This window comes from Tachyglossus aculeatus, chromosome 20, assembly GCF_015852505.1.
Source record: "Tachyglossus aculeatus isolate mTacAcu1 chromosome 20, mTacAcu1.pri, whole genome shotgun sequence".
In the NCBI taxonomy this organism is placed as follows: domain Eukaryota; kingdom Metazoa; phylum Chordata; class Mammalia; order Monotremata; family Tachyglossidae; genus Tachyglossus; species Tachyglossus aculeatus.
The window spans coordinates 5,475,092-5,501,339 of record NC_052085.1 but is presented as its reverse complement, the minus strand read 5'-3'; the positions used below and the strand labels follow the sequence as shown (position 1 = coordinate 5,501,339).

The 26,248-nt window shown below is 45.5% G+C and overlaps 1 protein-coding gene and 1 non-coding gene across 8 annotated transcripts in view; both read right to left on the bottom strand.

The window, feature by feature from the left end:
• NBEA (neurobeachin) overlaps positions 1 to 25,764 on the bottom strand; it is a 448,073-nt gene extending 422,309 nt beyond the window's left edge. For all 7 annotated transcript variants that reach the window (XM_038761708.1, XM_038761703.1, XM_038761704.1 and 4 more), the window contains exon 1: positions 25,537 to 25,764. In XM_038761708.1, the coding sequence (XP_038617636.1) occupies positions 25,537 to 25,764 (228 nt within the window). The remainder of the gene's footprint in view (positions 1 to 25,536) is intronic.
• Positions 12,269 to 12,406, bottom strand: LOC119941708. The gene has a single exon (XR_005455292.1). It is a non-coding gene; the product is annotated as a small nucleolar RNA SNORA7 (small nucleolar RNA).
• Positions 25,765 to 26,248: the final 484 nt, after the last annotated feature.

Genomic DNA, 26,248 nt, shown 5'->3' with positions numbered 1-26,248 from the left:
GCAGGAAATGCTTTCCCGGACTCCATCTTGCTAATTCGGCAACACATGGCAAATCTGCTAGCCTGGATAGATACCTGCTCAATGCTATCCTTCAGAGCACACGCTTGGCACTTAACATATTGAATTCGTATAGCACTTATTTTTCCAAAGTATCTTCAAAATTTTTCATTTTATCTTTTCTGGATACTTTTGAGAAAGGAGCGGGGTGAAGTACAATTTTCCTCTTTTGGTAAAGGGGAAATGGATGCATCAAGTGGCTTGGAAACATGTTCAGTAAGATTACGTTGTATCTACCCCACAATTTTTTGCTTGTTTTTTTTTTTTTGGGGGGGGGGGGGGTATTTGTTGAGCACTTACTATGTGCCAGGCACTGTACTAACCACTGGGATAGATGCAAGCTAATTAGGTTGGACATGGTCCATGTCCCACATGGGGATCACAGTCTAATCCCCATTTTACAGGTGAGGCAACTGAGGCATAGAGAAGTTAAGTGACTTGCCCGAGGTCTCACAGCAGGCAAGTGGCAGAGCTTCTGACTCCAAGGCCCGTACTGTATTCACTAGGCTAAGCTGCTTGTCACAGATTAAGCGCATAAAGACCACAATTATTCTTAGTGTTATTTTTACATAGCAGGTCAGTGGCAGAGTTGAGACTGGAACCCAGGTCACCTGACTTCCAGATCTGAGCTTTGAAAATCCTGAGCCCCAGAGTCTCAGGAGAGCCATGCACACTTAATCCACAGAAGACAGAGTCATTCCCATCAGCCAGTCTCCCTGGATATTCCAATCCCTGAGTTGGGGAGGAGTCTGGGAAGTGAATGGGCCCAACTGATATGAATACGTCTCTAGATGGACCATGGAGCAAGGACTTAGAAGAGCCGCTATTTCAGTCGGCACACTCTCCCCTCAGGAGCTCAACCCAAGTGTGAAGTAGGGCAATGCTGTAAAATTTGGATTGCCTTTAGAATCTGCTCCATGCAAAATACTGTCCTAAAAGTTAGGGATCTTGCAAATCGGGTAAAAAAATACACAATCCTTGACTCACAAAGGGGAGGAAAAACAAAAAGCGGAGAAAAAATAATAATTGCTGTTAAGCGATGAACGAGGCAAAACTAAAAATCTACCTAAATAAAAGCTGCAAATATCTGATCCAGCATCGTGGCGGGGGTGAAATGAGATTCCAGCTCACAGCGGAGTCAATTTTACATTTAGAGCAGAGCAGTCAATTTAGGGCAGATTCCTGATCCCGGGAGAGAGAGGAGGCGAGGCTGGGAAGGTGTTCGGTAGCCTAGATGGACCCACCCAGGCCAGGGAGGAGGGCAGGCAGACCCACCCACATGAGATCAAGGAAGTGAACAGTCACACAAACACAGTGGGCGAAGCAGACATGGGACTTGGGTGAGGCCCAAGCAATCAGGTGGGGACCCGTTGCCCTTCTGAGATCGGGGACGGGGCAGAGCCCAGGCAAGGAGCTGGGTCACAGCTCCCACTTCTCACCACCTACCCTCTTTCTAAGAGGGGCAAGGCAAGGCTCAAAAAACCATGGGACAAAGCTAAAGGCTTGACTCCTCTGCCCCAGTGCTGTGGAAGCTGTGGGCCGATGACTCACCCGCTATCCGCCCATCCCTGGAGCACCTGCCAAGCTCCCCAACTGGGCCATGGATGTGCCCGGCTTCTAGAATACACCCACAGCACCCACCAGTCTGCCTGCCTGGACCCCAGGTGAGAGGAGACTTCACCTCAGCCCCAGAGCTGAAGGAAAGCAGGTTCTCCAGGTGGATAAGGGAGCCACTGTCTGCTGGCAGGAAGCAAAAAGTGGAACCATGATCCTGGCTCCTTACCCAGGCCCTTTGACCCTCTTCATTCTTGGGCACTCTCATGGCTGTCAATCAGAAGGCTGCTTTTCCTAACAAGGTAGAAAGGATAAGCAGCAGAAGCAGCGTGGTTCAGTGGAAAGAGCATGGGCTTTCGAGTCAGGAGGACGTGGGTTCAAATCCCAGCTCTGCCAATTGTCAGCTGTGTGACTTTGGGCAAGTCACTTAACTTCTCTGGGCCTCAGGTAACTCATCTGTAAAATGGGGATTAAGACTGAGGCAACCTGATCACCTTGTAACCTTCCCAGCGCTTAGAACAGTGCTTTGCAAATAAGTGCTTAATACATGCCATTATTATTATTATTATTATTATTATTATTGTTGTTGTTGTTGTTGTTGTTATTATTGTAATTATAATTATTATAATGCCTAAGTCAAAATTCCCAGTCTTTCTTTCCCTTGGGGACACCCAAGTATTGGGTATTATCATATTTGATTTCATTGTGCAAGCAAGCCCAGACTTGAGTCACAGCCATACATATGATATAAGATTAAAATTGGTGGCACAGCAAAATTTTCAACACTACTTGAAAAGCTGTACTGCCGTAGCACCACCTCAATGCTGGTAGGCTGACTCCTTCCAGGGCCCCTTCATTTATGATCCTGTTTCACTCTCTGAGGTTAACTTTGGATCGTAAGAGATGCTGATCCAAACTGCTCAAAGGGCTACCTGTCCTTTCTGCAGACACATCGCCTACAGCCTTGTTGGTTTTCAGTGTCATATGAAGCTTAATGCCTCACTGTCACCAATATGTCAGTCTCTCAAAGGACTTATTGATTCGATTTTTCAGTTTTGTCAACTACGCATTATTGGACAGTGTATTGCCTCTGCAGCAAATTCCACTGGCAGCGTGAAAAAATTTTTGGTTGTGTGCAAGGTTTTTACTGACAAGACCTTATTCGCACAACCCCAAGCTTTCAGCCACTCTGTGATCCATGGGGCCAGAGCAGGAAGCTGCATTAACGCTTCTGCCCCTTCCTGCCTGCCATCATTGAAGAAAAAACCTGGTCCACAGGAGCAGTGCAGGAAAAGGCATAGCTTCCAAACTATTCTGATTATGATTATTATTATTGCTACTACGGTGTTCAATACTTCCTACATGCCTAAGCATGTAGTTACAGATATTCAGATGGGACCCAGTCCCTGCCCCAAATGGGACTCACAATCAAAGACAGGGGGACAGCAGGTACTTTATCCCAATTTTAAAGATGAGGAAACTGAGGCTCAGAGAGGGTGACTAGCCCAGTTAACATAGTAGGTTAGGGCTGGAATTTGAACCCCAAGCCTGACTCCCATACTCTTTCCACTAGGCCACGGTGCCACGCTAACCTCCTCACTGTGCCTCGTTCTCGCCTGTCCCGCCGTCGACCCCCGGCCCACGTCCTCCCCCTGGCCTGGAATGCCCTCCCTCTGCACATCCGCCAAGCTAGCTCTCTTCCTCCCTTCAAAGCCCTACTGAGAGCTCACCTCCTCCAGGAAGCCTTCCCAGACTGAGCCCCCCCTTTCCTCTGCTCCTCTTCCTCTTTCCATCGCCCCCACTCCCTCCCTTTGCCCTATCCCCTTCCCCTCCCCACAGCTCTTGCGCATATTTGTACATATTTATTGCTCTATTAATGATGTGTATATAGCTATAATTCTATTTATCTATTCTGATGGTATTGACACCTGTCTACTTCTTTTGTTGTCTGTCTCCCCCTTCTAGACCGTGAGCCCGTTGTTGGGTAGGGACTGTCTCTATATGTTGCCAATTTGTACTTATCAAGTGCTTAGTACAGTGCTCTGCACACAGTAAGCGCTCAATAAATACGACAATGAATGAATGCTCTGCACCCAGTAGGTTCTCAATAAATATCACTGATTGCTTGACTTCTGTTCTGTGTGCCTCAAAGAACAGTCATTAATACTTGATGATTGTCAGAGATTTTTGAAGTTGCTTTTAGCCTGTTGAGCACTACAAATTTCCTGGTGGACTGGAAGCAGTCTCAAGTCTCTTCCAAATGCCTTGAGTTCACAAGTATAGTAGGTGAACAAAAGCACGTTATGGGCAGGGAATGTGTCTATTTACTGTTGCACTGTCCTCTCCCAAGTGCTTACTACAGTGGTCAGCACACAGCAAGTGCTCAATAAATACAACTGAATGAATGAAGCAGTGGATCAAACAGAACTGCACCACATAGCCCTGTTTGACTCTGGTGGTTTTGGGGGAAGCCTCAGGCAGGATGCCTTCAACTCAGCCTTAGACCACTAAACCATCATAGAACAACCTTAGGATTTTGGTGAACTCTCTGCGCAGCCCTATTTGCTTTCTATTCATCCAAAGCTGATGGTATCAAATGCTTTTCGAAGGTCTAGGAATATGGACTTCGAGTTGCCGCTTGCATTTCTCATATACTGACAGAGCTTGCACAGATCACATCTCCCAAACTTGGTTTTGGTCTGTAGCCACACCAAGATTTAGGAAGTACGTTAATGATATTCTCTAGTCAATGATTTAGATCTCACTGCTACCGCCTGCGATTACTCGGGTGAATCAAGCGTGTAAAGACCACAGTAGGTCTATCTGCTTGGTTTCCCAAGTCAGTGAGGTTTGCAACCACATAATTCAGAGCCTTTGCTAATGACTCTAAAAGGCTTCTAATGGCTTGTCAACAAACTGTTAAGCACTGAGTTATGTGAGTTAATATATTTTACAAGTGGAAACAAAGCTATTTTCAGCCTTTATCAAGGAAAAAGTTGGGTAGGGGAAGAAAAACACCTGCTTCCTTTTTTAGGGAGTGAGAAATCTAAGATTCCTTTCACTCACTACTTATTAATAATTAAAAGTGTTTACTATGTGCTAACCATTGGGGTAGACAGAGATATCAGAAACAATCCACGTACTACCAGCGGCTCATGATATCTTATCCTGATTTTACAAAGGAGGAAACTGAAGCCCGGAGAGGTTAAGTGACTTGGCAAAGCTGGCATTAGAGCATGGGCCTGGGAGTTAGAAGAATCTGGGTCCTAATTCCCGATTTACCATTTGACTATTCTGGGACCTTGAGGTACTTCTCTATGCCTCAGTTCCCTCATAGGTACAGTGGGGGTTATGACTGTGAGCCCGATGTGGGGCAGGGCCTGTGTCCAATCTGATTAGTCTGTATCTACCCCAGTGCTTAGTATAGTGCCTAGCACATAGTACTTAAATATCATTTCCAAGCTAGGCTAAATAGCATCTGCTTCACCTTAAAACAGTTAAATATATAACAATTTACAAGGGTTAAGAGTCAATAAATCTAAAGGTACTTGAGTGACACAAAATTGTTCCACTAGTCCTGAAAGGGCCCAATTTCACAGGCTAAACAGATCCAGATCTGGCTAGTACTTGGATTGGGTGTGTAGGGACAGGGGAATGAGTGAGAGGCCTTTGTCCCTTCCAGTCCTGAGACTTTTAAAATCATTACATTAGAAGAAAAGGCGGTGGGGTGGAGGCCAGGGAATTTAAAAGTGTGAATCCCATTTTGTGACAAATCAATAAGGTAGGCAGACTACGAAATAAAAGAAGAGTTTATATTTTAAAAAGTGACAATTCAAAAAAAGGAAAGGGCAAAAAAATACTTGGCTGGGCCTGCACAGGGAAAGCATTTTTTCCAAAGAAATTCTCCCATGGAAAATTCCTCTTTGGCCCAAATCTGTCCAGGGCAACTGTAATGATAAATCTCACACTAACACCATGAGGAATTGCACCATTCAGAGAGAATTAATGCTTCTGGAGCCTGGTACCACTCAACTGGCCTCAAAAGCCGGACCCGAACACCCTGATGTCAGCACATTTGCTCCAACTGCCAGGTTGCACCTAGGGCTTTTCCAAGCCCACCTTCCCATTCTCTTAATGTGATGCTGAGCATGGCGTTCCTCAGGGAAGGCCACAGGTTCCACCAAGGCTAGCGGCAAGGAGAGGGTACACAGAGCGGCTTGCACCCTTAGGAGGGAGCTGTAAATTGAGTCAACTCCCCAGCCAATGAAGAGGCATGTACTATGTTGCAATCTCACAGTAAAGAGATCTACACCAGCTCAAGCCTAAACTGGAATCCTCCCATGCTGAACTGCAACAAAAAGCATTTTTTAATGGCATTTATTAAGGGCTTACTATGTGCAATGCACTGTTCTAAGTGCTGGGGAGGTTACAAGGTGATCAAGGTGTCTCTCTCCACTTCAATCCATACTTCATGCTGCTGCCCGGATTATCTTTGTCCAGAAACGCTCTGGACATATTACTCCCCTCCTCAAAAACCTCCAATGGCTACCGATCAATCTGCGCATCAGGCAGAAACTCCTCACCCTGGGCTTCAAGGCTGTCCATCACCTCGCCCCCTCCTACCTCACCTCCCTTCTCTCCTTCTACTGCCCAGCCCGCACCCTCCGCTCCTCCACCACTAATCTCCTCACTGTACCTCGCTCTCGCCTGTCCCGCCATCGACCCCCGGCCCACGTCATCCCCCGGGCCTGGAATGCCCTCCCTCTGCCCATCCGCCAAGCTAGCTCTCTTCCTCCCTTCAAGGCCCTGCTGAGAGCTCACCTCCTCCCGGAGGCCTTCCCAGACTGAGCCCCTTCTTTCCTCTCCCCCTCGTCCCCCTCTCCATCCCCCCGTCTTACCTCCTTCCCTTCCCCACAGCACCTGTATATATGTATATATGGTTGTACATATTTATTACTCTATTTATTTATTTTACTTGTACATTTCTATCCTACTTATTTTATTTTGTTGGTATGTTTGGTTCTGTTCTCTGTCTCCCCCTTTTAGACTGTGAGCCCACTGTTGGGTAGGGACTGTCTCTATGTGATGCCAATTTGTACTTCCCAAGCGCTTAGTACAGTGCTCTGCACATAGTAAGCGCTCAATAAATACGATTGATTGATTGATTGATTGATTGATCAGGTCGCCCCACAGGGGGCTCACAGTCTTAATCCCCATTTTACAGATGAGGGAACTGAGGCCCAGAGAAGTTGTGATTTGCCCAAAGTCACACATCTGACAAATGGCAGAGCCAGGATTTGAACCCATGACCTCTGACTCCAAAGCCCAGGCTCTTTCCAGTGAGCCATGCTGCTTCTCTACAAGCTTGCTAACTTGTAGGATGGTCTGAGGACTATTAAGAAAAATGTGGATTCACTCTCTTCTCAGTCTGACTTTATCCTAACTATAAACATGACGTTTTTACTGTCAAAATTCTGTACCTCACCTATGCCATGCCATGTCTCTCGGGGGCCCCCTCAAATCAAGGCAGAACCAACTGAGCAGACCTTGCTACCCGAAGCATGTACACAGGCTAGGCATGCTCAATTTTTTCCTCAGAGCTAATCCTAAACCATACTACACTGGTTCCTCCTTCAGATGAGTTTTGTATTTAAGCCTGTTATTTTTCATATATGTGTGTTTGCTCTTCCCCATTGTAGACTGCATCACCTTTGTGTCCAAAGCAACATTCATGTGTTTTTCCCAGTACTGAATATAACTCTGCACAGTACAAGTATTTACTAATACAGTCCAAAAATAGAGAGAACAAAAGAAGCAGCATAGCATAGTGGTTAGAGCATGGGCTCTAATCCCAGCTCTGTCACTTGTCTGCTGTGTGATCTTGGGCAAGTCACTTCACTTGCCTGTGCCTCTGTTACCTCATCTGTAAAATGGGGAGTGAGACTGGGAGCCCCACATGGGACATGGGCTGTGTCTAACCCGATTTGTTTTTATCCACCCCAGTGCTTAGTACAGTGCTTGGCACATAGTAAGGGCTTAACAAATATAATAATAATAATAAGGGTTACTGGTTAGCTAATGGACAAGATAACCAATATCTTGGGCCTGGACTTCATGGCACATTTTTATGACTTTGCAGAGTCACCCCAACATTTGGACTTGTAAGTGGACAAAGCTGAGGCAAATTATCTGCCCCTAAACTGGGAAAATTCTGCACACAAATCAAGATCATTATCAGTAACACAGAACTAGATGCTATTGGAATTCTGTTACCTAGGCAGCATGTTAGAAAATGATGCAATGACAGACGAGGAAGTGAACTATCCAAAGAGACCAGTGTATCTTTTGGTGCATTATTCCGGTAAGGCAGCAACATGGCCTCTAGATTCAAGCTGAAGTTTTAGAAGGACTGCTCAATCTTATCTACTTTGTGAGACCAAGGTCTACCTATTTTCCTGCTTTAGCCTTAATCAAAAACAAGTGGCAAGACTGGATCACAAACCAAGTCCTAGAATGAAACCATTTAAGTAACACTGAAGCTGCTATTGGGGTGGAGATGTGAGGAGAATGAATGACCATAAACTAATCACAGCAACTGCTGAATAGAGTGCTGAAATGGGGAGCTAGATCCCAAAATACATTTCTACCTATGCAGCGTATTCAAGAGAGCTACAGTTACAAAAAAATGAAGATTCAATTCTTACAGAATAAAGTCACACTTACAGAAAAAATACTAATAAAACAAGAGGAGGCTATTGCTCTAACTCCCCTCCAGGAGTCCAGATAAGATAAAGAATACATACCAATTTCACTGGAATTTGAACCACTTTTCAGTCAAAGCACCAAATGCACCTTATATCTGCTACAAAATAGTGGGCCTGTGACCTTAAACTAGATTTGCTGATTGGACAAAAGGAATCATTGTTCCAGCAACTTGCAAACCAAAGTGATCCCAAAAGAGAAGAGATTAATGAAGAACTGGACCCAACTGGGACCTATTGCCTTTGGCAGAAAAGGAAGAAAGAGTCCCCTGTGACCTTGTGGAACAATAGAGGACCCTGCTCACAAAAGCAAGTCATTCCATTTTTCCCTCATCCTAGGTAGGAATGACTTCGGGGCAGTCCATTACTGGAAATAGCTCATATTAACTACTTAAGTTAAATGTGTCATTGAATAGGTTCAATCCACTGAATTACCATAGCTTTATTTTTACATGAAGTCATTAAAATACCATATTTACTCATGTAATCGCCCCACCTTTTTGTATAATTTTTGTAACTTTAAAACTATTGCAAAGGTCATACAGCAATTACATCTGGCAATGAGGGGAACAGGAGACAAAAAGAAAAAAGGAGGAAATGAGAGGAGAAGGAAGGGGAAGCTAAGAGGACACTTAGACAGCATCTCTTGTCTAACGATCTGATGCATCCCTTGGTTAATGCAGAAACGCTCTAGGCATGTTACTCCCCTCCTCAAAAATCTCCAGTGGCTACCAGCCAACCTATGCATGAAGCAAAAACTCCTCACTCTCGGCTTCAAGGCTGTCCATCACCTCGCCCCCTCCTACCTCACCTCCCGTTCTCTACTTCTACAGCCCAGCCCGCACCCACCGCTCCTCTGCCACCTCTAACCTCCTCACTGTGCCTCATTCTCGCCCATCCCGCCGTCGACCCCCAGCCCATGTCCTCCCCCGGCCTGGAATGCCGTCCCACCGCACATCCGCCAAGCTAGCTCTCTTCCTTCAAAGCCCTACTGAGAGCTCACTTCCTCCAGGAGGCCTTCCCAGACTGAGCCCCCTTTTTCCTCTCCCCCTCCCCATCCCCCCGCCTTGCCTCCTTCCCCTCCCCACAGCACCTGTATACATGTTTGTACAGATTTATTACTCTATTTTACTTGTACTTATTTACTATTCTACTTATTTTGTCAATGATGTGCATCTAGCTTTACTTCTATTTATTCTGATGACTTGACACCTGACCACACATTTTGTTGTCTGTCTACCCCTTCTAGACTGTGAGCCCGTTGTTGGGTAGGGACCGTCTCTATATGTTGCCAACTTGTACTTCCCAAGCGCTTAGTACAGTGCTCTGCACACAGTAAGCACTCAATACAATTGAATGAATGAATGAATCCCTTACTTGCCATCTCCCCGGTGCTTCATAAAATAGGTACTCAATGAAATTTGCATGACCCTCCCAATGCTAGATCCCATCCATCTCACCTTTCTGCTCCTTCTCCCCTGGCCCAGAAAGTTAACTGCCCCTTCCTCCGTTACCCACTGAATCCATATAGTCTCATCCTTTTAGTCCTTCTCAATCGTATTTATTGAGTGCTTACTGTGTGCAGAGCACTGTACTCTCCTCCTCTCCCTTATTACTAAAGCATTTTCTCAGGTTTATCTCTTAGGCCTGGACTATTCAAAAATAAGCATTGTGAGCAAATAAAAAAAAGTTACTTCATTTTAATTTATAGCAGTTTAAAAACAGGGTAAATGCTGAAAATCACATGGATACTCAAATAATTATTACGGTATGAATAGCTAAGTACCAAAGCATTGTATTGAGCACTGGGTATACATGCAGGATAATCAGAATGGACACAGCTTCTGCCCTACATGGAGCTCTTACTCTAAGAATTAGGGAGAGCAGGTATCTTATTCCCATTTTACAGATGAGGAAACTGAGGCCCAGAGAGGTTAAATGACTTGCCCAAGTCACAAAGCAGGCCCAGGGCAGAATTGGGACTAGAACTCTGGCCTCTTGACTCCCAGTCCTGGGTTTTTTCCACTAGACCCCGCTGCTTCCCTTGTTCCAATAGTTTTTCAGTTATTAAAGAGCACTCATCTCTACTTAGTAATGTGGGGAAATGTTAAGAACAATTTCGAGACATCAATAGTAGGGTAAAAGTCACTTACCTGAAATCTTAAGTGCGAGAAAAATAATATTGGCTAATAACTTACAAATTAATTTTCTCCCTCTCTGGGTTTTTAAATCTCTTCCTGGATATCACAATTAATTTTTAACATAAAAAGTCCAATTAGATAACATGTGCTATTATACCAGCATACTGTTAATTTCAGCAAGTTCAACAGTCTCAACTTCAGTTCAGAAAGTCCTTATGATTAACTACCTGTGCAATAGCTCACTAAAGTTCCACTATTCTAATTCCTCCACAGGATCATATCCGTAGCTCTGTGAAGAGCAAATTGTGCCGGACAAATTTCATCTTCCTCCATGTTTGAATCATTGGCCAGGGAGACAAAAGTGGTGAGATCTTCCTAGAGTCTGAAAATGCTTTGTTACTGACCACGCTGGATGTGAAGCTGTCTTTTTGGTGTGACCCTCAAGCACTCATCAGTGATTTGGGGAAGGCCGGGCGTTGAGAGTGCCATTCCACAGAATTTGGTCCTAAGTCCAATCTGTCTGATATTTTGGGTGGCCTGGATGAATGACTCAGGCAATGCTCATCAAATTTGCAAATGACACTAAATTGGGTAGGGTTGGTCACACTCTGCAAGACACGAATAGACTTCCAAGTGACTTAGACAAATTGGAAAAGCTTGTCCTGAACAATCACAGAGAAATCCAACAGGGACACTTTCAGTCTGTTCACTTGCAGAAGCCCCTCGCCCTCACAAATGGGGCTGTCTCTCTGTGTTACTGGACCCAGGGCAAGTTAGGCAAAGCAGCTCAGTCAGAAGGAAGAGAGAGAATGAGTCAGAGAGAGAGAGGAAGAAAGAGAACGAGGGAGAGAGACTCTCTCTTCCTCCCTTCAAGGCCCTACTGAGAACTCATCTCCTCCAGGAGGCCTTCCCAGACTGAGCCCCTTCCTTCCTCTCCCCCTCGTCCCCCTCTCCAACCCCATCTTACCTCCTTCTCTTCCCCACAGCACCTGTATATATGTATATATGTTTGTACATATTTATCATTCTATTTATTTATTCATTTTACTTGTACATATCTATTCTATTTATTTTATTTTGTTGGTATGTTTGGTTTTGTTCTCTGTCTCCCCCTTTTAGACTGTGAGCCCACTGTTGGGTAGGGACTATCTCAATATGTTGCCAACTTGTACTTCCCAAGCGCTTAGTACAGTGCTCTGCACACAGTAAGCGCTCAATAAATATGATTGATTGATTGATTTATCAAGCGATTACTGTGTGCAACGCACGCTGTCTAATGCTGTCGAGTCGTCTCTGACCCATAGCGACGTCATGGATACATCTCTCCCAGAACGCCTTCACCTGCAATCATTCTAGAGAAGCAGCGTGGCTCAGTGGAAAGAGCGTGGGCTTTGGAGTCAGGGGTCAGGGGTTCGAATCCCAGCACCACATGTCTGCTGTGTGACCTTGGGCAAGTCACTTAACTTCTCTGAGCCTCAGTTACCTCATCAGTAAAATGGGGATTGACTGTGAGCCCCACGTGGGACAACTTAATCACCTTGTATCCTCCCCAGCGCTTAGAACAGTGCTTTGCACATAGTAAGCACTTAACAAATGCCATTATTATTATTATTATTATTCTGGTAGCATTTCCATAGAGTTATCTTGGTAAAAATACAGTTGTAGTTTACCATTGCCTCTCTCCACGTGGTAAACTTGGGTCTCTGCCCCTCGACTGTCTCCCATGCCGCTGCAGCCCAGCACGGGTGAGTTTTGACTTGTAGCAGATTGCCTTCTACTCGCTAGCCACTGCCCAAGCTAGGAATGGAATGGGTAGGCCTCTGCTTGACTCTCCCTCCCTCAGCCGAGACTGGTAGAGTACTGGAAACTCTCCAGGTGCGACCCTGAGATGGTTGCCAAGGATTGTACTAAGCGCTTTAAAATCATTCAAGCAGTTTCTCACAAGTAGTGTAAGTGCATGCATGCGTGCTTGTTTAAGGAGTAAAATCACTCGATTGATACCATAGTCCCTATATCCAACACAAGATCAAGCTCATATGCCTTTGGTTCCTGGGCAAATTTAACCCTAAACTGGCCAATCTCCCTTGACCACACAGGTCTGCTGTTGACACAGGAAGGAGAAGGGTCCACTAAGTGCAGAGTTTGGGGCAGCTGCCCTGAATCATCCTACAGAAAGACCAGTCACGGTCATGAATGTGGGATGGGGAATGTCTGGCCAAACACCATTTCAGCAATTAAGCATCTGGCACAGTGGACCACAAGCTCAATATGAGTAAGCAATGTAATGCTGTCATTTCAAAAAGTCAACACGCTCCTGGGATGCAGCAAAAGCATAACAGAAGAATCAGAAAGGAATCTTTAGCCTGTACCCAGTTCAGGGTTTAGGTTAACCTTGAGTTCACTGAGCAGTTTTGGACACCACATTTTGTTGGTGCTGTAGAGAAAGTAGAAGTGATTCCACCTTATGTTGCCACCTTGTACTTCCCAAGCGCTTAGTACAGTGCTCTGCACACAGTAAGCACTCAATAAATACGATTGATTGATTCAAAGATAAACAACAAAAACCTCTAAAAAGATGGAAAATAAGGGTCACAAGGTGGGGTTTAAGAAATTAGATTGTGTAGATTTGCGGAGATGCGGCCTTAAGCGCTTGGGAGAGTACAAACTAAACAATATGCAGTCCCTGGCCACTGAGCGCTTACATACCTAGACATAATACCAACATAAGAAAAAAAAATAAGATTTTCTAACTCGGAATAAATGCAGGGTTCACTTTTCATTTCTTGCTCATACTGATTACCTTCCTATTTAACTCAAGTCACAATGAAAACTGGATTGCCCCCAAATATTAACTCTTTATTTTGAGTTTTCAAACAAAAAGATTATTCAAGCAGCTTCTCCCAAGTAGTATGCAAAAGGACTGCCTTGGAAATACATGTGCTTTTGTAGAAAATCTCGGATACTTTCTTTCCCTCAATAGTTACAGTTGAATGATATCATAACACTGATAGCAATCAGTTCCTGGTGGAAAAAAAAATCTAAATTTAACAGTAACAATGAACACCAGTGAGACAAAAAGCCTAAAATAGTAGAATAGGAGATAATCAAATTTTTACCTTCCAGATTCCAAAACTCACATCCTCCTTACTGTCTAGGACCTCAATTATATACAAAGATAGTTCCGGGATATCCAAAACAGCTAATAAGTAACCAGAATGTTGCAAACACACTCAACTGAAGAAACTGAGTTATCGTATGAATTAATTAGTAAAAGAGGCAGCCTCAGATGGGGGTGGGGGAGAGATTCCTTCCTTTCTCCCTGGAGGCAGAAAGGCCAGATTTGAACCTAAGTAATGCAGTCAGGAGGGGATATATGCTCAAGCCAGGATAGTGCCTTTAGAGAAGTAAGAGTGAAACTGGAAGAAGTGAACACCATCAGGGAAAAAACAAGAAGAATTTAGAGACAGACAGAAGGTGAGGGGAAAAGACAAAGGAACCAAAGAGAATATCAAAGGGGCAAGTTCCAGGGCAGGGACCACAGTAGTATGGTCAACCAGGATGGGAAAAGTGGAAAGGAAGAATAGGTCTGGGAGGGAAGATGAGGAGTTGTTCTGGCCAGATTGAGTTTAAATTGCCAGCAGGTGGTGTTTATGGAGAGGTCACGGAGTCAGGTGGAAATGTAAACCTGTAAATAAGTGAAGAGTCAGGGTTGATTACCTACATGCTATTTAACATCCCTTGCTTTCCTTCTAGCAACAACACTCAAAATGACTGAACTCAACCCTGAGAAGCCTTAACCAATGACACAACTTCCTACGTAATGTACCTCAAGACTGTACCACAGCATGGTACTTTCAAGGCATCAATTTCAGAAAAATGTTTCTATTTTTAATCCATGTAAAAAAAATTACAAGATGGTTGCAGGCTAAATGCTAAATGCAATAGGATTTACTGCAATTTATTGCTGTAACGTGCTGATCAAGCAATGGTATTTATTGAGCATTTACTGTATGCAGAGTACTAAGCATCTGCAAGAGTACAAAACAACAGAGCTGGTAGAAAGGTTCCCTGCCCAAAGGAGTTTTCAGATGCCTCTATAAAAGGCTTATTTTTCTGACAAATTTTCTGCCATGTTTCTGCTTGTAATTACCCTTCTCCACCAGCAACAATGCAATCTGAAATTGTTATGGACATCAATGAAACTATATTTCTCTGCCAATCTGAATATCAGGCCCCTTACTAAAATATGCAGACTTGTAATCGTATCAAAAATAAAGGAGTACCTACAATTTATAAAACACAGAAGCAACCCAATTCTTCCTAAAGAAAGTTTCTAAGTACAACTTCTCAAACCATTCTGCAAGTAGCTATTTCCGTTATTCAACCAGAAGTGAAAATATTTCAAGGTATGAAACAACCTCACATTTAAAAGTGAAAAGAAAACACTGTACCAGTTTAACCAGAAACTGATATGCTCCCTTGTCTATTTATACATTGGCTAATGTTAATCATTACTAGCAATTGAATTTCTTCAGAATATCCACAACAATGTACTAAAACAGAAGGTTGGAAAATTAAATGCCAGAAAGTGTCACGCATATTTAAATGCAATATGAGAAAGGTCTGTGTTTTATGTTTCATTCAGAATCAAGTACATTGTGTATGCTCTATAAATATTAAAACTTTAGTCTGCAGGATCTTGAACAATTTCAACACAAATTTTTAAAGTTAAATGGAGTCTTAGGAGTCATAACTTGGCACTTTATGCTGTTGCTAAGTCTTTCACATAATACCACATCCACATACTTGTGCATTTCTCTCATCCCTGAAATTAAAGGATATAATGATTCAGGATCAGTGGTATTCACTGAGTGCTTACTGTGTTCAAAGCACTATACTAAAGCTTTGGACAAGTACAATACAATATAGTAGCCACAATCCCTGTCCTCAAGGGCCTGCAGTCCGGATGAGAAGACAAACGTTTCAATAAGTTACAGATAGGGGAAATGGCAGGGAATATTGTAGTATACTTCATGAAGCTCGAAAGATTTACTTTTTACTGTAGCTGTCCTGTGATTTGGTTATCCAGTAATATTATCCCTACTTCAAAAGTGGCCAGAGAGTGGCAAAAAGTAGTTTAAGATTTATCCACAGTTGAGTGAAGTTGCTGGGATTAAGTTAAACTTGTCACACTAATACTAAAGTGTGATCATCCGCACATCATACCAGTCAATCGATGGTACTTATTGGGTTCTTACTCTGAGCAACCACCTGGGAAAGTACAATACAAGAGAGTGGGTAGATATGATCCCGGTCCACAAGGAGCTTACAGTCTATGGGGAAACAGCCATTGAAAGAAATTATAGGTATGCAAAATCGGCATAATTTATAGAAAAATGTAATTATCAGTTGTATTTGGAATTCCTCCTACATACTAGGCATTGTATTCTGCTCTTTGGGAATATACAGAAGCATGAAACAACTCCTGACTTGAAGGAGTTTACAGTCACATGGGAAAGACACATAAGATGAGAAACATACAAAAGTCCAGAGAATGTAACAATCACCAATTGGAAACACACACTGAAATACAAGGATTGAGGTGGCTAAGGCTATGTTTCACTTGGACGTAGTCAATCAGTCAATCAATCGTATTTATTGAGCGCTTACTGTGCGCAGAGCACTGTACTAAGCACTTGGGAAGTACAAGTTGGCAACATATAGAGACGGTCCCTACCCAACAGTGGGCTCACAGTCACTAGTGAAATTTCAAAAAAACAACAAAAACCCCCCTAACACTTCTGCTACTACCCCTGTTCAAAGGAAACGGTAGTTGAGTCTTGGAATCCATTAGTCTCCCTAACGCATGGTAAAAGTGGAACTGTCCAGCTCTCACTCCACTTTAACACTGACACAAACTTGGTTTGGAAAGCTCTTGCAACGTCTTGGATGAGACACCAGAGAAACAGTACCTAAAATCATCCATTTTACACTACTAATCATTGCAAGAAGGGCAACAATGCTCAGAGAGGACAAAACTGACTTCCCCAAGTTGAGTGAGTCAAGGGCGGAACTTAATATAAACTTCATGTCAATGGGAAGCTGTGTGGCCTAGGGGACGTACCGCGGGCCTGGGAGTAAGGAGGACCTGAATTCTAATTCCAGCTCTTGCCACTTGTTCGCTACTTGGCCAAGTCACTTAGCTTCTCTGGGCCTCGGTTATCTCACCTCTAAAATGGGGATTAAGACGGTGAGCCCCCTTTAGGACATGGGCTACGTCCAACCTGATAATCTGTTATCTACCCCAGGGCTTAATTTAGTACAGCACGTGACACATAAGAAGTTTTAACGAATACCATTAAAAATATATAACCCAAATTTCTGCTTTTTATCTTTACATTCCCATAATTCTCCTGACAGCTTAATATAGTAGCATGCTTTAAAGTTTTTCTTCTAGTTTTCCTTTAAGTCACTGGGTATTAACGAGTTCAATACTGAGTAATCAATTCAAGTAATTCAACTATTTTTAGATTGATTTTAAATATTTTGATTCAATCCCCAAAATGGAAACCGGAAAACCAGAGAGCTTGACTGCCATTCACAATATCACTAAAACTAAGGTGTCAGGTTTAAAAAGGCTAAGCCCACTGTTGGGTAGGGACCGTCTCTATCTGTTGCCAACTTGTATTTCCCAAGCGCTTAGTACAACAGTGCTCTGCACACAGTAAGCACTCAATAAATAAGATTGATTGATTTTATAATAAGCAGTGCAGTTCCATAAAGATGAGTGAATAATGGAATGTAAAGTTTGTGTAACAATTTCATTGTTGATTAAAATCAGAGGTTTTATCAACCCTGAGATACAAATTCAGTAGCTGTACTCTACCTGACATTCATATACCACAGACAGCATTTAAAATCTTAGCATTCCTGATGGGTGAATCAGTTTCCCTCATGTTTCACCCCTCAGCATTCATTCCATCACATTTATTGAGCGCTTACTGTGTGCAGAGCACCGTACTCTTGAAATCTGAAGAAATACACTGAATATTAAATTCCAACTTCAAAAACAAGATCAATAATGCTGAATCAAGACCTGCAAGGGATTTCATAGATGAAACATAATTTTGTCTTCTGGTTCCTCACTTCTCCCTCTAAACTGTAAGCTTGTTGTGGGTAGGGAATGAGTCTATCAACTCTGTTATACTGTTCTCTCTCTCAAGTGCTCAGTAGAGTGCTCTGCATACAGTAAGCACTGAAATATGATTGATTCATATTTAAAATTTACAGGCTTTACACTTTTAATTACCGGTTTGCATGTTATATATTCACATTAGGACTGCACTATCCTGCAGAGAAATTCATTATCTTTTCACATCAAAAAGAATTGTTCTATTCCCTTTCTGGAACCACTGTATATCTAGCAAGTCCATCTGTTAGGCAATGAATGATCCAGCATACATCACTACTGCAGCAGCTTTTCAATTGGTTTCCCCTTCAGATCAGCCCCCAGCTCATAAAAGCTTTACTACCTTCTCCTGATACAAATCTGCTACTACAACTAAATAAGATGGTCTTAAAACTTGTTTTCCTTTCTGTGCGATTACACCTCTAGGCATGTAACACAAAAACAAGAGGCCAGATGACAAATCTAAGACAAAAGCGCTTGTACTAAGTTTTACAGATTTAGAGTACTTAGATTTATACTAATTTTGAATTCTCAGATCATCTTCCTATTTATAACCAAGACCTGAGATTTAGGAAGATTCTTTTAAAGAAGGAAAAATGAAGCACTCAACCCCCGTGGCATGATTTTCTCCAACAAGTGAGCTAAAAATGGAAGCTGAGTGGCTCATGGCTTTATCAGAGTCCCCTTCTTTTTTACGTGATGACTTCACCCCGAGTTATGCTGACTTCCTCCGGGTAATTTGTGTGAAAGGTCACACCGCGTTGACATTAATATAAATAATTGTGGTTAGGCAACTAACTGTAACTGCCTGGAAATGATATGGGGATAGCTTATCTCTGACCTGCCACACCTGCAAAACTAATCACAGCTCTAACTTTTTCTGGTCACTCGGGGGATCCACTGATTAACAGCAGAATGATCTAAGTTCATCTTAGATCATTTAATAAGGCTTAGCCCACTGCTGGGTAGGGACCGTCTCTATATGTTGCCAACTTGTATTTCCCAAGCGCTTAGTACAGTGCTCTGCACACAGTAAATGCTCAATAAATATGATTGATTGATTTTATAATAAGCAGTGGAGTCCCATAAAGATGAGCGAATAATGGATGTAAAGTTTGTGTAACAATTTCACTGCTGATTAAAATCAGAGGTTTTATCAACCCTGAGATCCCAATTCAGTAGCTGTACTCTACCTGACATTCATATACCACAGAGAGCATTTAAAATCTTAGCATTCCTCACTGTTACCATTATGGTTCTTACCTTTCAGCCTAGGAAAAATGCAAAATAACTGCTTAAAAAAGACATCACATGACTTTCAAATACCACAGCTGGGCAGAGATGTGCATACTTTTGATTCTTTGACAAAACTGAATGCACCCCCTCTCCCCCCCCCCACAAAATAATGCACCTTCAGAGTTCCATTTTCAAACGCGGTAAGTTTCCAACCCTCGACACTGGTCAGTTGATGTCCACTGTGTTTTAAATCATGCCTTCCCATCCAAGACTGTATGTAAAAGGATGGTTATGGCATTTTACTGAACTGCTTCAAAAGCTTTGCTGCAGTGCCTGCATTCACAGGGAGCAGAAAATTGATCATGATTCACTTCTGACTCCTATTGGATTTGGTATCTTGTGGGTCCTCAGACTTTCGAGTGGATAGCACAAAACATTAAGTCATCCGTCCTGCAGTAACTCCTTACCATGAAACCAACAAGAGGGCAGGGCTACATTTTGGTATCTCCCCCCTTCCAAAGGTGTCAGGCAGGCCTGCAAACGACCATCTAAACAGAACTGGAGGATTTCACCCCACCCCCCTTCTTTCTGTACCAGACACGTCCCCTCTGTACCTACATTTTAGGTAGGAGATGCATTCAATCGTATTTACTGTGTGCCAACCACTGTCCACTCAAGCTAGTGTTGAAAAAAAAAAAGCAGTACACAGGGATGGGGGGAAACTGGGACCCACACCACCGACACGCTCTCCATCAGGTGTTGGTTCGGCCCATATTAAAGACGGATGAAAAACCGCATTTCTTTTTTTTTTCCTTCCCCTCGGTGGGGTTTCAAACCAGGCTGCGAAGAGCAGCGGCAAAGGTTGATTGCCACGGGCGTTAACGGCGGCTCCGGGAAGGAGGTGGGGGGTAGGGGAATGAGTCGCCTCCAAGGGGCTGCTATTATTAATCGTATTTAATAATAATACGTATTTATCGAGCGCTTACTGGGTGCCTTGTTTTGTTGTCTGCCTCCCCCCTTCCAAACTGTGGGCCCGTTGTTGGGTAGGGACCGTCTCTGTATGTGGCCGATTTGTACTTTCCCAAGCGCTTAGTCCAGTGCCCTGCACACAGGAAGCGCCCAATAAATACGACTGAATGAATGAATGAATATATGTTGCCGATTTGTACTTCCCAAGCGCTCAGTCCAGTGCTCTGCACGCAGTAAGCGCTCAATAAATACGACTGAATGAATGAATGAATGTGGCAAGCGCTTGGGAGAGTACGAGGGGGCGTCACACCCACTGGCAGCTCGGGGACCGTCTCTATATGTTGCCGATTTGCACTTCCCAAGCGTCTAGTACAGTGCTCCGCACACTGTAATCGCTCAATAAATACGACTGGATGAATAAATGAATATATGCTGCCGATTTGTACTTCCCAAGCGCTTAGTACATTACTCTGTACACAGTAAGAGCTCAATAAATACGACTGAATGAATGTTGCCGATTTGTACTTCCCAAGCGCTTAGTCCAGCGCTCTGCACACAGTAGGAGCTCAATAAATACGACTAAATGAATGTTGCCGATTTGCACTTCCCAAGCGCCTAGTAGTGTTCTGCGCACTGTATGCGCTCAATGAATACGACTGAATGAATGAATTAAAATATGTTGCCCATTTGTACTTCCCAGGCGCTTAGTCCAGTGCTCTGCACACAGTGAGCGCTCAAGAAATACCACTGAATGAATGAATGTATGTTCCCGACTTGCATTTCCCGCGCGCTTAGTCCAGCGCTCTGCACACAGTAAGTGCTCAATAAGTACGATTGAATGAATGAATTAAAATATGTTGCCGATCTGTACTTCCCAGGCGCTTAGTCCAGTGCTCTGCACACAGTGAGCGCTCAATACCACTGAATGACTTAATGTATGTTCCCGACTTGCATTTCCCTCGTGCTTAGTCCAGCGCTCTGCACACAGTAAGTGCTCAATAAGTACGATTGAATGAATGAATTAAAATATGTTGCCGATCTGTACTTCCCAGGCGCTTAGTCCAGTGCTCTGCACACAGTGAGCGCTCAATACCACTGAATGACTTAATGTATGTTCCCGACTTGCATTTCCCTCGTGCTTAGTCCAGCGCTCTGCACACAGTAAGTGCTCAATAAGTACGATTGAATGAATGAAAGTACGTTGCCGATTTGTACTTCCAAAGCGCTTAGTCCAGCACTCTGCACACAGTGCGCGCTCAAGAAATACCACTGAATGAATGAATGATTGTCTGTTGCCGATTTGTACTTCCCAAGCGCTCAGTCCAGCGCTCTGCACACAGTAAGCGCTCAATAAATACGACTACATGAATGAATGTTCAGTCCAGCGCTCTGCACACAGTAAGCGCTCAATAAATACGACTGAATGACTATAGGTGGCCGATTTGTACTTCCCAAGCGCCTACCAGCACTCTGCACACAGTAAGCGCTCAATAAATACGACTACATGAATGAATGTTCAGTCCAGCGCTCTGCACACAGTAAGCGCTCAAGAAATACGACTGAATGAATGACTATAGGTGGCCGATTTGTACTTCCCAAGCGCCTAGTCCAGCCCTCTGCACACAGTAAGTGCTCAACAAATACGACTAAATGAATGAATGTATGCTCAGTCCAGAGCTCTGCACACAGTAAGCAAGCACTCAATAAATACGACTGAATGAATGACTATAGGTGGCCGATTTGTACTTCCCAAGCACCTAGTCCAGCACTCTGCACACAGTAAGCGCTCACTAAATACGACTAAATGAATGTATGTTCAGCCTCCAGCGCTCTGCACACAGTAAGCGCTCAATAAATACGACTGAATGAATGACTATAGGTGGCCAATTTGTACTTCCCAAGCGCTTAGTCCAGGCCTCTACACCCAATAAGCGCTCAATACGACTGAATGAATGAATCTACGTTCAGTCCAGCGCTCTGCACACAGTAAGCAAGCGCTCAATACGACTGAATGAATGACTCCAGGTGGCCTATTTGTACTTCCCAAGCACTTAGTCCAGCGCTCTGCACACAGTAAAAGCTCAATAAATACGACTAAATGAATGAATGTATGTTCAGTCCAGCGCTCTGCACATAGTAAGCGCTTAATACGACTGAATGAATGACTATAGGTGGCCGATTTGTACTTCCCGAGCGCTTAGTCCAGCGCTCTGCACACAGTAAGAGCTCAATACGACTGAATGAATGACTCTAGGTGGCCAATTTGTACTTCCCAAGCGCTTAGTCCAGGCCTCTACACCCAATAAGCGCTCAATACGACTGAATGAATGAATCTACTTTCAGTCCAGCGCTCTGCACACAGTAAGCAAGTGCTCAATACGACTGAATGAATGACTCCAGGTGGCCTATTTGTACTTCCCAAGCGCTTAGTCCAGCGCTGTGCACACAGTAAAAGCTCAATAAATACGACTAAATGAATGAATGTATGTTCAGTCCAGCACTCTGCACACAGTAAGCGCTTAATACGACTGAATGAATGACTATAGGTGGCCGATTTGTACTTCCCGAGCGCTTAGTCCAGGCCTCTACACCCAATAAGCGCTCAATACGACTGAATGAATGAATATATGTTCAGTCCAGCACTCTGCACACAGTAAGCCCTTAATACGACTGAATGAATGACTATAGGTGGCCGATTTGTACTTCCCGAGCGCTTAGTCCAGCGCTCTGCACACAGTAAGAGCTCAATACGACTGAATGAATGACTATAGGTGGCCGATTTGTACTTCCCAAGCGCCTAGTCCAGCCCTCTGCACACAGTAAAAGCTCAATAAATACGACTAAATGAATGAAGGTATGTTCACTCCAGCGCTCTGAACACAGTAAGCCTTCAATAAATACGACTGAATGAATGACTACAGGCGGGCGATTTGTACTTCCCAAGCTCTCAGTCCAGCCCTCTACACCCAATAAGCGCTCAATACGACTAAATGAATGAATGAATGAATGCCCGTTCAGTCCAGCGCTCTGCACACAGTAACCGCTCAATAAGTACGACTGAATGAATGACTATAGACGGCCGGTTTGTACTTCCCAAGCGCTCAGTCCAGCACTCTGAACACAGTAAGAGCTCAATAAATAGGACTGAATGACTGAATATACGTTCAGTCCAACCCTCTGCACACAATAAGCGCTCAATACGACTGAATGAATGGCTCCAGGCGGCCGGTTTGTACTTCCCAAACGCTCAGTCCAGCGCTCTGCACATAGTAAGCGCTCAATAAACACGACTAAATGACTGAATGGCCGTTCAGTCCAGCGCTCTGCACACAGTAGGCGCTCAATAAATACGACTGAATGACAATGTCCGTTCAGTCCAGCGCTCTGCACACAGTAAGCGCTCAATAAATACGACTGAATGACTGAATGTCCGTTCAGTCCAGCGCTCTGCACACAGTAGGCGCTCAATAAATACGACTGAATGACTGAATGTCCGTTCAGTCCAGCGCTCTGCACACAGTAGGCGCTCAATAAATACGACTGAATGACTGAGTGTCCGTTCAGTCCAGCGCTCTGCACACAGTAAGCGCTCAATACGAGTGAATATACGTTCAGTCCAGCGCTCTGCACACAGTAAGCGCTCAATACGACTGAATGTCCGTTCAGTCCAGCGCTCTGCACACAGTAAGCGCTCAATAAACAGAACTGAATGAATGACTCTAGGCGGCCGGTTTGTACTTCCCAAGCGCTCAGTCCAGCCCTCTGCACGCAGTAAGCGCTCAATAAGCACGACTAAATGACTGAATGTCCGTTCAGTCCAGCGCTCTGCACACAGCAGGCGCTCAATAAATGCCTGAATGTCCGTTCAGTCCAGCGCTCTGCACACAGTAGGCGCTCAATAAATGCCTGAATGTCCGTTCAGTCCAGCGCTCTGCACACAGTAAGCGCTCAATAAATGACTGAATGTCCGTTCAGCCCAGCGCTCTGCACACAGTTAAGCGCCCAATATGACTGAATGTCCGTTCAGTCCAGCGCTCTGCACACAGTAAGCGCTCAATAAATACGACTAAATGACTGAAAGCACGTTCAGTCCCGCGCTCTGCACACAGTCAGCGCTCAATAAATATGACTGAATGGCCGTTCAGTCCAGCGCTCTGCACACAGTAAGCGCTCAATAAATACGACTGAATGACTGAGTGTCCGTTCAGTCCAGCGCTCTGCACACAGTAAGCGCTCAATAAATGACCGAATGTCCGTTCAGTCCAGCGCTCTGCACACAGTAAGCGCTCAATACGACTGAATGTCCGTTCAGCCCAGCGCTCCGCACACAGTCAGCGCTCAATAAATGCGACTGAATGACCGAATGTCCGTTCAGCCCAGCGCTCTGCACACAGTCAGCGCTCAATAAATGACTGAATGTCCGTTGTGTCCAGCGCTCTGCACACAGTAGGCGCTCAATAAATACGACTGAATGTCCGTTCAGTCCAGCGGTCTGCACACAGTAGGCGCTCAATAAATACGACTGAATGACCGAATGTCCGTTCAGCCCAGCGCTCCGCACACAGTAAGCGCTCAATAAATGCGACTGAATGACTGAATGTCCGTTCAGTCCAGCGCTCTGCACACAGTAGGCGCTCAATAAATGCGACTGAATGACCGAATGTCCGTTCAGTCCAGCGCTCTGCACACAGTAAGCGCTCAATAAATGACTGAATGTCCGTTCAGTGCAGCGCTCTGCACACAGTAAGCGCTCAATAAATACGACTAAATGACCGAATGTCCGTTCAGCCCAGCGCTCTGAACACAGTCAGCGCTCAATAAATGACCGAATGTCCGTTCAGTCCAGCGCTCTGCACACAGTAAGCGCTCAATACGACTAAATGACTGAAAGCACGTTCAGCCCAGCGCTCTGCACACAGTCAGCGCTCAATAAATACGACTGAATGTCCGTTCAGCCCAGCGCTCTGCACACAGTCAGCGCTCAATAAATACGACTGAATGTCCGTTCAGTCCAGTGCTCTGCACCCAGTAAGCGCTCAATAAATGACTGAATGTCCGTTCAGTGCAGCGCTCTGCACACAGTAAGCGCTCAATAAATGACTGAATGTCCGTTCAGTGCAGCGCTCTGCACACAGTAAGCGCTCAATAAATACGACTAAATGACCGAATGTCCGTTCAGCCCAGCGCTCTGAACACAGTCAGCGCTCAATCAATGACCGAATGTCCGTTCAGTCCAGCGCTCTGCACACAGTAAGCGCTCAATACGACTAAATGACTGAAAGCACGTTCAGCCCAGCGCTCTGCACACAGTCAGCGCTCAATAAATACGACTGAATGTCCGTTCAGCCCAGCGCTCTGCACACAGTCAGCGCTCAATAAATACGACTGAATGTCCGCTCAGTCCAGCGCTCTGCACACAGTAAGCGCTCAATAAATACGACTGAATGACTAAATGTCCGTTCAGTCCAGCGCTCCGCACACAGTGAAGCGCTGAAGAAACACGACGGACGGACCGACCGACTGACTGCCCGACCGACCGACCGACCGACGAGGTGCCGGGCGGGGGCGAGTGGGCGAGCTCCGCCGGTGGCCCGGGTCCCTCCCCGATCCCCCTCCCCCTCGCCCTCACCAGGTTGAGGACGGTCTCCACGATGTCGCGGTTGGTGACCTCCCCGACCTGGATGAGTCCGACGAGCACGGCGAATTTCATGCGGATGTTGCGGAGCGGGACGGAGGGGTTGAGGGCGGCGGCGGCGGCCAGGACGGCGGGGCCGGGACCCCTGGGCCCCCGCGGCTCCCCGGCCCCGACGGCCGGCGGCCCCAGCAGCGCCGCCGGCTCCGGCTTGTCGCTCGCCATCTGCCCGCCGGGGACGACGACGACGACGACGAACGGGCGGCGGCGGCGGCGGCGGCGGCCCCGCGGCACCTGGCCCGGCCGCCGGGACCGGCATCCGCCGCTTCCCCTCCCCAACCAGACCCCAAGGCCGCCGCCGCCGCCGCCGCCCCTCTGAGGAGAAAACGCCTGTCCCCCGGCCGGCCGGCCGGCCGGGCGGGAGGGAGGGAGGGAGGGAGGGAGGGGAGCGGCGGCGCCGCCGCCGGGGCACAGGCTGAGGGAACGGCCGCCGCTGTTGTTCTGGAGCCTCGACGTCGCCGCCGCTCACGCCGCCATGTTGCCGCCCCCTGCCTGCGGTAGCGGCCGCCGCGCCTGCGCAGACCCGCCGGGGGGCGGGGCCGGCCCCCCCCACGCGCGCGCCCGGCCCCCCCCACGCGCGCGCCCGGCCCCCCCCCCCACGCGCGCGCCCCCTCGTCGCCACGCGCGCGCCCCCCTCGTCCCACGCGCG